At 32.9% G+C, this 14,516-nt stretch overlaps 1 protein-coding gene across 2 annotated transcripts; it reads right to left on the reverse strand.

The window, feature by feature from the left end:
* Positions 1-10,312: 10,312 nt before the first annotated feature.
* LOC131874505 (uncharacterized) lies at positions 10,313-12,080 on the reverse strand. 2 transcript variants are annotated; one of them, XM_059217915.1, is made up of 5 exons: positions 11,860-12,067; positions 11,678-11,763; positions 11,126-11,200; positions 10,558-10,875; positions 10,313-10,429 (listed from the first exon to the last, which is right to left on the reverse strand). In XM_059217915.1, exons 1-5 carry the CDS (start codon positions 11,954-11,956, stop codon positions 10,328-10,330), a joined length of 678 nt encoding a protein of 225 aa, XP_059073898.1. In that variant the 5' UTR covers positions 11,957-12,067; the 3' UTR covers positions 10,313-10,327. The 2 variants fall into 2 exon arrangements, with proteins under 2 accessions (XP_059073898.1, XP_059073899.1); XM_059217916.1 differs by lacking the exon at positions 11,126-11,200 and having other exon boundaries at positions 11,860-12,080.
* Positions 12,081-14,516: the final 2,436 nt, after the last annotated feature.

The following is a 14,516-nucleotide window of genomic DNA, read 5'->3' on the forward strand; positions in this document are numbered from 1 at the left end:
GTACCAGATACCCATACCAAGTGGTTAGGGAGACATTTCCCTGCAACCTTGATAATAAATTAAAATAATAATGCTTTTTTTGTTATGTAGATTTTTTATTTAAATGCTAAGGATGGGAAGAGAGACAAGTGGTTTGTGGAGATGGATGTACAATTTTTGATAAGAGATTGGAATTCTATTGACCTCCTTGTTGAAATCAAGGAACACTGAGTCGGGGGGGGAGTGTGAATCAGTGTTCTGCAATTTTTAACTTTATTAACTTGTTCTTTCAACCGCTTAATGCAAATGAACAAAAAAAAGATGCAGAAAAATAAAGAAATCAACAACAACACCATAATACAAAAATTTTATACATGAAAAACCCGGTTAAGGGAAAAACCACAGTGGGGATGAGACCCACAATATATATAATCTGCAGAAGTGTAAAAATATTACATTGGGAATGCACATGCATTTAGGCACACTGCCTAGAGCTCATTGCTCAAAATATCAAGGGCTACAACCCGAGGAAGACTCATTGTCTTACAATATATTTTACAAAAGATAATTGGAATGTCTGAATTGAATAATAGCATCTACAAATGCCAAGGTACAATTCTAGTTAAGCACAAAAGACTTAATCTTTCACTTCTTTGGTACATTGCTCTATCCCACTGTTTAGCTTTCCTTCACTTGCGCACGTGAAACTATGCAAAATTGATCACAAGAACTTTCCACAAATCCATCGATATTCAAAATGATCATATCCATCGGTCTTATATATATGCAACATGAAATTAGGTCTTCTACATGTTGGATTTAAGAGCACATAACATATAATGAAATGTGCATACATAGTTTGCTCAATCCAAAATTTAATGCATATGCGGACCAAAAATAATTGTCCACACGCTTCCCAAATGTCGGCTAATCATCCTCGACCACAAAAAAAATCACCAAAATTACTTCATCGATTCCGCACAATGATCAACTATCCAAGATGTCCATACCACACTGTTCAACCCAAAAACATGTACACCAGATCTTCTAATTCACACGACAATCATCATTGGAGGCTAAGATTCCAAAGTAAGGTACTCTAGGCATCTAACTATTTTCCTCTAGCTCCGCAACATGAAATACTCAACATCAATGAAATTCCAACCAAAATACTATATTCTGTCGGGTTCTCTATTCTAACTCATCGGACTTAATCAAATCTTCATTCTGTTCTAAGATGGAAAAATCAATAAAATTTTATTTAGAAAAATTGCAAAAAATATATTTAGAATCTACAAACAAGATGTTACAAATCACTAGTCTACATCATCTTCAAATTATTAATGGTTTAAAATTTATAGGTGTTAGAAAGTGAAGGTTTTTTAAAAATGTTCATCTAAGTGTCAAAGTTGGTCAAAAAGTGGGAACGAGTATTGTGAGTTCACCCTAGGATTATATCACACACCGCATATGAGATATTTGACTTTGGTTGCCATCAGTGACAACACCGGATGACCTGTACAGTGTCTCTTGCCAACACTCCCTACCAAAGTTTGATATTTTTTAATAATCTTTTCATTAGCCATAGATATCTTTCTACTGTATTTGTTTCTAACACATCATTCCTCTTTTATTCCTATTTATTATTTAATGTAAATACTTAAAGATATGCATGCCTACTTTTATATGATGAGATTGATTTCAAACTACTTTGATTCCAAATCTCTGTGTCCCTTCAACTCGACTCTTCCACCCTCTATAGGGGAAAAGAGATATACAATTTCTCAAGTGAAACCAAACTATTAGTAGATAGCATTTGATATGGTATTAGTGAGATAGAAGTATTAGGTAGAGAGAGAAAAAAAAGCAAAGATTTGTTTTATGGATTCCATGATAAGCCCTCTACACAAGTATTGGGAAGAGAGAAAAGACAAGGAAATGTTTCATGGATTATACACAAACCCCTCTATACAAGTATTGGAGAGAGAGAAAAACAAGGAAAGTTGTATGATTCTCTCTAACCCCTCTATACAAGTATTGCGAAGAGAAAAAAAGGTAAAATTTGTATGGATTCCCTTCTAACCCCCATATACAAGAATTGGGGAGAGAAAAAAAGACAAGAAAAAGTTGTATAGACTAACCCCTCTATACAGATATTAGGGAGAGGGAAAGAAACAAGAAAAATTTGTACGAATCCCTTGCTAACTCCTCTACACAAGTACTGGAGAGAGAGGAAAGAACAAGTTGTATGAGCTAAGGAAAGAACAAGTTGTATGAGCTATTCTCTATACAAATATTGCGAAGAGAAAACAACAAGAAAAAGTTGTATAAATTCTTACTAATCTCTCTATACACAAACCCCATTGAAAATACGTCTTTACTGCTTCCATTACACTATGATTATTTTTAAACATTATTCAGATTGAAATAAACAAGATCAATAAAAAATAAGAGAAAATGATATAGAAATCACTATAAGTTATTTGATGATTATATAAATATAGTGTTGTCATACCGACAAAATAGAAAAATGAAAGAAGAATTCACGTAATTTATGATTAATCTCATTCTTTAGATGGGGGTTATAACTAGTTTCATTCATCTCATTGTTGAGAAAAATCAGAAAGTAATTCAAGTAATTTGCAAAATTAATCTGACTTGAATCTTATAACTTTACATTGATAGCTTTGCTTTTGACGTGTCGTTGTTTGGAATTGACAGACAATAGTGGCTAGCAAAGCGGGCATTGTAGATGCAACCACACCATATATGCATTTACATGTGAGTACTTCAAATCACATCACCTGTTTTCTATCTTTGTTTTGATTATCCTTCCATGGATTTTTTCAAAATCAAGTATATATTGAGTTTTTTTTTAAAAAATTGATCTTTTAAGAAGGTATTTATAATTTTTTTGTTTAAATGTAAATTTTTTAATTTTATATAATATTTTGAATAGACATTATTTATTTTTATTTTAAATATTTTTAAATGAATGATAATTTTATTTTTTTATACATTAAATAAATAAAAAATATATTTGAAAAAAAAAATGGTGGTGGTAGTCATATCTTCAACTTTTAAGTAAGGTCAAGTCTAATCAACAAGACTAGAGATTAAAACAAGGTCTAATGGAGCCATGCCACTAGGTAGTGAGGACTGCACCATTAGGGAGGGGATCATGGTCATCTAGTTTTCTCTGTACATTAATGAAGATAGAATTGTCATCAAGTGATCCCTTCTTCTTTTTGCTCTTCATCTATAGATTGTTGAGCATGAACATGAGAGAGATGGTCAAACATAAGTGAGAAAAAAAGTTGTCAAAAATCAGCTAGCCAAGAGCACCATACCTATATAATGGCAATCAAGAAGATTGAGACCATTTATGAGTACTGTGATCCCTAGCTCTTTTAGGAGATTAAGAACCATGTGACTAGGAGACATGATTTCTTTTGGTAGGGCCGCTACATCCACATAGGGGAGTGAGCTTACTCGGATGCAAAGGATGACAACACTCCAAAAACTATAGAAGATGCATTACCCTAGCAATCTAAAAGCACCTGTAGATAAAAAGTTCATGTACAAATCTATTTTATTGCACCCAAGTCTCCATAAAAACATTAGAGAAAATCATGATTTTTATGTAATGAAAAAAGCTTATCAACTACACAACTAGTGAAAATAACAAATTTTTTTTCTTAACAAATGCTAAAAACATGTCGAATCTAAAAACCATATGCTATGCAAGTAGCAAATACTTAAATGACTTGAAGGAATCATGCATTCAAGTCTATGCTTCCTAGACTCCAGTACAAACTAAAACGAGGCAATTAAGAATATTATAATTTTTTTATTTTAAAATATTATTTATAATTATTTCTACAATAACTTAACAAGAATAATAATGGAATATATGTTATAAGAAAATTCAAAGATTTATTTATTTATTTATAAATATACTTTTATTTTCATGAAATTAAGATGTTTTTTCAAATTTTTTAAATTTTTTTCAAACGGCTATATTATAAACTTTATGATTTTTCATTTTTTTTTTTATTACAAAATGTTATTTAAGATATTTGATTAATTCCTACTTTAATGATAATGCCATTTAATGTATAAATCAATGGTCCAATCAAATATATAATTATAAAAATTATATACCTTGCATTTTTCTTCATTATTCTAAACTCCTTTGATTAGATTGCCCCTTATGCATTGACTAGTATACACGTGGTATAATATTGCAAGCATCAAAATTAGAGTGGGTCAGATACACATCTCATGATTATTTTTAGTCCAACTTACAAGCCACGTGGCATGCCTATTTCACCTTGCTACCTTTTCCATCTTGATGTGAGATTTTTTAATATTTTGAGTACCAATCCCTCACCATTGTTTGTCATCCTCTTGGACCAATTTTCCTTCTTTCATATTAATACGATTATCACGTACCTTAATTTATACAGGCACCCAAAAGAGGTCAAGGTTGCGTTGAAGACCCATGAACTAATGGTGTAGTCAAGTCTAGGGATAAGTTTAGATAAGCACCAGGTAATAAAAAGCTATACATTATTTCAACACATAAAATATCTATTATCCTTATTCAACCCGATTCTATAACAATTCACGAAAAATTATTTCATTACACAATACTATGGTTTGTTCTTCTACAATATTATTTCATCTATACGAGCTTTTGGCTCCCACTCGTCTAATCTCTTCTTTGATTTTCTATTTTCCTATGTATGAAATAAACCTGCTCTTTATTCATAGTCAACAATTTAAACTTTCAAAAAGAATTTGAACGGTTACCCAAAGTCTTGGTCCAATCAAAGTCATCCATGTGGAAACCTTCTATTCTCAGTCCATTAGGTCTTCTAAATATCATGAGTTTTTCGGTGATATCAAGTTTCAGCAAACTTATGAGTTTGTGAACTTGGATAGTTTTCCCATTCAATACAAGAGCTGCAAGCAGCGAAGTTCCTGCTAGAGGCTAGAAAAACAGTTCTGGTATTGTTGTTGCATGATGTGTTTGTGTATACATGAATATAGTAGGTAAGTCTAGAGTATTGGTGTTGTGTGACTTGTTTATGTATTTGGCAGCGAAGTTCCTGCTAGAGGCTAGAAAAACAGTTCTGGTATTGTTGTTGCATGATGTGTTTGTGTATACATGAATATAGTAGGTAAGTCTAGAGTATTGGTGTTGTGTGACTTGTTTATGTATTTGGCACGTAATTTTTAACATTGACCTACCTGACTTTGTATAATAGAAATACCATTACAAATAGAAATACCATACTGTATTATTCTGCTTGCTAATGAATAGCAAGCTAACATATCATGCATTGTAAAAGTGTCTTTTATATCTAATATTTCATAACATTAGATTAAAAATTACAATCAATGAAATACATCAAAGCATTTTTTTTTTTCCATGCAATATAAAATACATAAAACCAAACACCTCATTCACAGAAATAAAATATCATTGTATTTCTTAATATCCGCATGTACAAAGAATACATATTATTGAGGGCTACAATGATAACAATCCTGACTAGAATCTACACCATATCGAACCTAACAAAATGAGTTATCTTGCAACTCTATGGAAGAGATGCTCTCACATCTTTTTCAATCTCCCTGTAGTGAGTAGTCACCATAGTTTCGTCCAATCTCCCTATAGTTTACTGCTACAATTATGTATACAAGACCAAATAGGATGAAAGATCAAAACATATCTATGTATCTGTACAAAACCCTTTTTGCAATATTGCATTTTAGGCATCGACCTCTCAAGTCTTGACCAATGGAGTGAACTGATTGTCCAATGATCTTGCAACTGCTAACCATGCCAACACTATAAGCAGAGGATTGATATAGTAATAAAAGTCATCAGATAAGGCACAAAAATTAATGGATTCTAGAGGCCAATATTTCAAATATCTGGTGCTATTGTTATGATAATACATGCTACAATATGATTGTATACTTCATTGTAAACCCAGAAAAATGAAAATGCAAATAGTAAACACACAAAGCTCTGTAATTTGAAGACAATGAAAATGCAAATAGTAAACACACAAAGCTCTGTAATTTGAAGACAACTGATTTAACATGGTATCCTCATCAAAATACATGCTACAATATGATTGTATACTTCATTGTAAACCCAGAAAAATGAAAATGCAAATAGTAAACACACAAAGCTCTGTAATTTGAAGACAATGAAAATGCAAATAGTAAACACACAAAGCTCTGTAATTTGAAGACAACTGATTTAACATGGTATCCTCATCAAAAGGAATATAGGCCATCTCTTTGCAAGGATCAAACAAATTGTACTTCGCAGGAATATAGGCCATCTCTTTGCAAGGATCAAAGAAATTGTACTTAGCACTCTTGCTGAGAATATTTTGGAGAGCCCCAACATACACTATTGCCGGGGAGCATGAAAATTTTTATGAAAAAACTTTTTTGTTGTTTATTTTTCACACAATTTTCAATGAAGCTTATTTTAGATTTATTAGGAAAAACCAAAGTGCTAGTACAAGTAGAGCAGTTGGGTTGTGCAAGGCCATGAGTAACTAAAGACCATAAAGGGTGTGAGCACAAGTGTAACCATGGTTCAGGGAACTACAAACTTCAAGGTAAGTAGGTAAGTAGGTAGATCAAATTTCTACACTACCTGACATTAGAAAGAATAAAACCCGGCATGTGCATTGGAAGACGGTATTGGAGGATTAAACAGTGGTTTCTAGTCATTATAGAATGCAAATGAAAAGGAAAAGAAGAATGCAATAGAATTTGGCATGTTATTAATGAATATATCACAGTAATTAGATAATAAGAATAAGGATGAGCTTGTACAGCCCCCTATACCAATCTAAATCGTTGGTTGTAGTAAAGCTTTAACATGTTGAACTTATAATGTCTTTATCAAGTTGTTGTTCAGTGAGGGAAATCAATCACAACTACATTCAAACTGAAGCAAACATAGCTCGATCCTTATCAAGGCTCTGAATACTCTACTCTCACATAAATAGTTGTCAAATGTTGTAATTGCAAGTGCCAAATTAGACATGCGTGCAAAATGTGGAATCATAGACTAAACACCTAAATTGTTTGACAAAATCTCTCATAAATGCAAAAGGGGTTGTGCCATACTATGGAGTATAGACAAGTCAAGTGAACCGTTTGACATAATTCTGAAAGAGATGTAAACAAATTGTTTGACAAAATCCCTCAGAAATGCAAATGGGGTTGTACCATACTATTTGACAAAATGTCTCAAAGAGATGTAAACAAATTGTTTACACAATTCTTCAAAGTAATGTGTGCACAGATGCGGGAGCTTACACGTGGCATGTAAACAAATTGTTTGACAAAATCCCTCAGAAATGCAAATGGGGTTGTACCATACTATTTGACAAAATGTCTCAAAGAGATGTAAACAAATTGTTTACACAATTCTTCAAAGTAATGTGTGCACAGATGCGGGAGCTTACACGTGGCATGTGAACTGTATAACAAGAAGAGAAACCTTGGAGAGGCATCTCGTGGAATGTAATGATTGTTCGATATGCACAAAATGAATTTTTTGAAAAATCTTTAGCAGCTTTTAAATAAATGCAGTTGACAGGTGTAAAGCTAAAATTAACAAAAATTAACAATCTTTGCCAATATCCTCTGCTATGCATATGCAGGTTGGAAGAATTGGTATAGCAAATGAAGGGTGTAGGGTATTTCTAGGCTCAAGACATTGTGGAAGAGAAGAAAAAAAATTTATTTACCTATCATCATAGTGGAAATGAGGCCCCAATTTGAACCACACGAGCAATCCATGAGGTGCACTCAAATAAAGGGCAAAGTGTGATTGTACTGTGATATAATAGGCTATCTGTAGATTCATTACATTCTATGAATCTACGTTACCGTAGAGAAATATATGTAGAATAAAGCATAAGATTGTTTAAAAAAAATTAGAATGAAATGCAAGCAAAGGTTAAGATTGTTTTTAAAGAATAAAGCACTGAATACAAGAAATAAAGCCAAGAAAAGCCTAAATATTATTTTAGAAGAATAAAAAAAATGCTAAATAATTATAGTTGAACTAGAAAGGGGTGGGGCGCTCCCCCAGACCCATTTAAAAAAAATTAGAATGAAATGCAAGCAAAGGTTAAGATTGTTTTTAAAGAATAAAGCACTGAATACAAGAAATAAAGCCAAGAAAAGCCTAAATATTATTTTAGAAGAATAAAAAAAATGCTAAATAATTATTTAGAAGATTAAAGTGGAAAAAAGAGTTGCTTAATTTTTATACACTGGTACTAAGGTTTTAGAGATTTTGGAAATTTCTGTTTTATAAGGTAGTCTGCTAGAAACTTTCTGAGCCAAATGTAGTGCCCAGGAGTTGGTGACTGTACCTTCTCTGGAAAGTTTTTCTTAATTGCATGTATTATCTGCAATTGTTCTTTGAAATACACTTAAGTTACATTTAGTTTGTGTAAGATTTCTGTTGTTTCCTTTGATATCCTTTAATGTAGATCTCTTCTAGGAAAAAAAAGCATTTCAATACTGAAATCCTAAAACCATATTCCTTCTTTTGTTTTCAAGTTTTCAGTCTAAATTTCTTTTGTTTTCAAGTTTTCAGTCTAAATTTCTATAAAGTTTCAGTTTCAAATTTCATTTTGGATCATAACATTATATTCCTCTGTCTCTTCTATGTTTTCAAGTTTTCAGTCTAAATTTCTATAAAGTTTCAGTTTCAAATTTCATTTTGGATCATAACATTATATTCCTCTGTCTCTTCTATATTGTGCTTTTGGATCATAACATTATATTCCTCTGTCTCTTCTATGTTTTCAAGTTTTCAGTCTAAATTTCTATAAAGTTTCAGTTTAAAAAACAAGTTTTCAGTCTAAATTTCTATAAAGTTTCAGTTTCAAATTTCATTTTGGATCATAACATTATATTCCTCTGTCTCTTCTATATTGTGCTTTTGGATCATAACATTATATTCCTCTGTCTCTTCTATGTTTTCAAGTTTTCAGTCTAAATTTCTATAAAGTTTCAGTTTCAAATTTCATTTTGGATCATAACATTATATTCCTCTGTCTCTTCTATATTGTGCTTTTTTTCCCAATTGTTTTCATATTTTATGCTGATTAGCTCATATCAAAAGGTGCTCTAGGTGGTCTGTAAATCTTCTAGAGGAGACTCTATTGTTCAAACTTCAAACTTCAATTGCCTTCCACAAAATTCATTAAATGGAATATAAAATACATTAGGAAGGTTAACACATTTGATCTTGAAAACACTTGGATGACTCATAGGGAAGAGCACTTGGATGACTCATAGGGAAGAGCTAACTTATGTTGCTCAGGCAACAACCTAAAAAAATATTACCTAAGAGAGGAGATTGCATCAAGCTTTACTTGTGATGATGAATTTTTTCTACACATATATGATCTGAACTATGAGTTTAAAAATAGTAGCTACACATCCAAGCAGTGAGCTGGATCTCAATATATGTAAATAGTTTCAGAACAAAAGACAAATTTACCAATAAAGAAAACCCAAAGATATGTCCCAGTTGAAATGATTTTTGTAAAAAACTCTTAGGATGAGTAGCTTAGAGTCCAGACCAACTTCTCACACTCTGAGGAGCATATTTAAAAGTACAAAACTTCCTCCAAAACTAATCATTGCAGATTAAAAAATTGAGATTTTCCCCTATAGATCTATGAATATTCCAAGATCATTAAAAAGATATCCACAATCAACTGTATAGAGAGTCAAGACCTAGGTTCAGCCCAAATGTTTGGCAAGACTATAAATGGAAGCTCTTCTATAAGCCTAGAGATCTCTAGAACCTATATCAAGCACATTTATCTTTAGTGCATGTCGAGCACAAGTATAATGGCTATATGGGATTTAAAACCATAAACCTTGATTGAAAGTTGAAATCCATGACGTTCAAACATGCTGAGATGTATATGGAATAAAGAATGTCAAGTTTATGCATATTATCTGTTTTTAATATATATAGTAGCTCCCACTTTAGGAATCTTTTTGCATCCGCCATCATTTAAAAGGTGCGTATGATAGACTAATCACATGTACAATTGCAAGACTTGTCGAGCATAAATAGATTTACTGTAATATGCAAGTGCATATTCTATTCCCTGGATGGCCATGGATAATACCATTTATGTTCATCAATTTCATTTTCCTACTTACAGGAATCTAGAGCAATGCATGATCCAGCTAAAACTTTGAAATAGTAAAAAATGGTAATATGTTATCATTGTTATGGAATTTGCGAAATAAATTGAAAAGATGACTAACCACTTGGTATATGTATCAAACCTTTTCCACAGTCCTGAACAGGGCAGTCGGTACTTTTTTCCTCGCCTCGAAAAGAATAATTTCTAGAGTACACCATCTGCATAAGACAACAAAATATTTTATTTTTGGAATTAAGAAGTAAAATCCTTGAATCAAAATTCTCTGGGCATTGATTATATATGAAATGAATAATTGACCAAAATTTATTGGGTAGAAACTAATTACAGAAATCTTTGGACTTCCAACAGACTCTGCAATCCCAATCTCAGGTGAACAAGACTTTGGAGTTTCAATATTTATCGTCTTTCTTGGTGATTTAAGTGTTTCCCCACTCTCTAATACATTTTGATCTTTAGGAATATAGTTTTGCTGTGCCTTTTGACTCTTCGGATCTTTGTACATTTCAGCAAGAGGTGATGACAAACTAAAAACTGTTGATCGAATCTCAGAACGTGGCTGTGAGAATCCTTGCTCAGAGAAATTTGATAATAGTTCAGAAGCTAATGGCAATAGAGAATTCTTGTCCAACATAAAAATATGGCTCTGCAAGAAAAGAATCATGTTTGATTAATAAAATGCATGCAATTATCTCAGATGCCACTGCAATACATTTATTTTCACTAGTTTCTCTGTGTGATGATAATATGATCTTGAAAAGATCTAATTTTATATATTTCAAACTTGTGGATCTGAATGATTTGGTTCAGCAACATTATGTAATTGAGAAACATAAAATCAAGCATCTGCAGATCAGAGATAATAGATCCGTGAGACTGATGTGTGCATTCGATACCCTCGCAAATAATTCCTCCAACTGATTGGCAAGGGAAGAACCAGAACTAACAAACTGCTTCTTTGTGGGCCATATCTACAAAGTAAATTTCATACTATCAGAAAAATGACCATACTCTATGCTAGATGTAACACTTTGCAAGAACTCTATTGTTGAATTGGAGCCTGGATTAAAATAGTAGTTGAACTAAACCTGAAGTGCTATTACCAATTTAGATCCAAAATCTTCATGCAATATGCAAGAATATAATATTTTATAAACTAATCTTGACTTACTTGGCTTTACTATTAATTATAGTTTCCAAAAAGAATGCTTTAGTGTGAAAATGACAAACATGTCTTCCTAAATTTCTAGCTTATTGATCTAAGACTGAAGACAACAACATACACTTTATTGAAACTAAAATGGTTCATGCATTGAGCTAAAATAGAACACATTTTTCTTCGCAAGAATTCAAACCAAAACAGAGCTCTGTATCATTTTCTCTGAAACAAACTAAACTAGGTGCTAGTATATTAGCAGCAAAAGACACAAGTAGACATAGAAGCTTACTTGTGATTTGCATGAAGGACATGTGTAACCAGTTGGAGATGAGGATCCTTTCAAAAGTAGAAGCAAGCATGAATTATGCAAAACATCTGAGCACAATCCTTCCATGATTAGACTTGTCCTATGCTAATAAATAATCTCATTCCTGTAAAATCAACGTTAGTGAAGTTCAAGGAAAAACATACGTAAGCAGCCGAGCCGAGTGACAGAGCAACTTGAATGAGTTAGCATCTGCAAGCAAAAGCTACATTTTGGTAGGAAACTGTAACTAGAATCAACCATCCACTTTGCATATGTCCTCACCTATTATCCACCCATATACAATAATACATAACATCTTAAGAATGTCTCTGGGAGAAAGTTAGAAACAAGCCCACACCCCTAAATTATGCATTGTATTACAGAAACGAACATAGGATACTCAATGGTGACTACATGTAGTTTATGTTATATTTGTCAAATCTCAAATTTGGGTCTAAATGGTAACAGAGAACGAGTACTGAATATCTCTATATATTATTTTCCATGACAAGAAACCCCAAAAATTGAGACTATGAACTGAGATCACCTCACAATTATCACTGTGTTCAGGAAAGCAGATGCAATCTCCACATATAGGAACCTTATGTGTACAACAATATAGTTGTGTTTCCTTCACACATTTCAGCAAATCAATTGAAAAATCGTTAAAAAGGAATAGGGTGAAGCACAAATTCTTAATCCTTATTTTTTCGCATATTCTTTTAGAGGCTTCATGAATTTTGGAAAATGAAGCAAAGAATCAGAGGATACAATGATAAATGCATTCTAATTAAAGACACTTTTGAGGGATGGACTTGCAGACTTTCAGTCTATAGTGAGTAAAACAAAATAATGGAGTGAAGACTTTCGGAATAAAGCATTGTTTTGGCTGTCTAATGGATGGCAATGATGAAAATATCAGAACACACGAACCAATTGCCACAACAATTTAGCAGGAGAGGAAGATGAGCAATTCCCAAACTCCACCCAACGTTTTCTTGAATGTACACAATCATAGGAACCAATACAAATAAAACACTGCATAAGCCAAAATACCACCAATTGAAGAAGGAGCTCTTGTTCTTCCTCTTTGCTGAGCCTCAGAGTAACCTAACAGAAGAGATATCAATGGGCAGTCGCATCTAGCCATATTATCACCCACAAAGAGCAATTTAGGGTCAATTTAAGAGCAATTCACCCAATCAAAAGAAAAAGAAAAAAGCATCTACTCTAATATGTAATTTTGAGAGATCTAGGGCAGAGCATGAATCGGTACCATTTCCATTCGTGAAGAATAAAACCCTCCTCTTGCATCTGGTCAGGGGGAGGAATAATTGGGCCATCAGAGGGCATACTGTACTCCTAGACATCGAAGGGATTTTGAATCTGGCAAGCCATGTATGATTCGTATTTCATAGAGACAAATAAATGGCTATGGTATCACGTTTGACGAACGAAATAGGTGATGGTGATCGAGTGTGGCAAAAGTAGAATGAATAACAACACACATTATCGACAATTCATATGAATCGAACAAATTTATGTAGAGAGGATCGATTAAAGGAAGTGCTTCACAATCTACTTAGAAAGCACAACCCCTCGCCACGTTTAAATGGGTATGCAAAATGTGAAAGCATAGTCAAGGCATGTGGATTATTGAATGAATGCCATCTTGTGCTTGGAATAATAACCCTGCAAGACCCTGCAAGGCACTGACAAAGACCTAATTTTTGGTGCGTTCTCTCCCATTGGGAATTGAGCAGACCTCTGCAAACCACCGACAACCCTAATCAGCAGGCGCCAAGAATACTGACATCAGCATTTGGCATAAACAATATGCAACTTTAAGTATGCACATAAGGAAATGGAAAAATATCGAAAAACACAGGTCTTCTTAATCCATTTAATCAAAAGATAACGAAAGAAGCCTTCGCTATAGTTCCCGGCAGGAACTAATAAGTTTGCTATTTTATAGTGAAAACAAGTTTCAACAAGCTTATGAGCTTACAAAGTGCTAGTTCAATATTCTATTGAATTATCACCATTTGCCCTTTTGGTGAAATTAAGTTTTAGTGAACTTACGAGTTTTCAAATTAGAGAAAGTTTGTATTGAAGTGCCATCATCTCTCTTTTTGCTGAATTTTTTTGATGGACTTAAGAGTTTGAAAACTTCAAATTTTGTTGAAACAAAAGTCTTTAAAACACTTAATTGTTTCCTTCTTTCCTCTTTTGTCTGATGATAGTTTCTTTTAAGTAAAGTATGGATTTGAGAAACTAATAAGTTTGCAAAGTTAAGGATATGCTAAAATAAATCTACTTGAATTAAACTTGATAGTCTTGAACCAAAAGTACAATGCAATAATTGGAAAAGAAAAATAGTATTTTTGGATGATGAGGATCACATGTACACCCAAATGCTCCTACATCATACATTCTATGTAGGAGAAATTTTACATGGGTTTGGATCTCATGAAAATTTTGGGCAATATAGAATGGAAATTTCATACTTATCTAATTAGGAGGTTTTAAACCATGATGCTTCATATATCTTTCTATTTAGATCTCTCTACCTCTATCTCCCTATCTTTCTTATCTATATCCCTATACCTCTCTATCTATATATATCTCACTCTATCTATACCACTCCCTCTCTCCATCTTTCTATTTATATCTCCTAGCCTCTCTACCTCTCTCCTTATCTCTCTATCTCTTTCCCTATCCCTCTCTACCTCTCTATCTCACCCTCTTCCTCTTCATCCCTCCCCCTCTTCTTCTCCCTCTCCCTCTCCCTCTCTACCTAAATCTCTTCCTTCCCCCTTTT

Source organism: Cryptomeria japonica, chromosome 3, assembly GCF_030272615.1.
Source record: "Cryptomeria japonica chromosome 3, Sugi_1.0, whole genome shotgun sequence".
Classification (NCBI taxonomy): domain Eukaryota; kingdom Viridiplantae; phylum Streptophyta; class Pinopsida; order Cupressales; family Cupressaceae; genus Cryptomeria; species Cryptomeria japonica.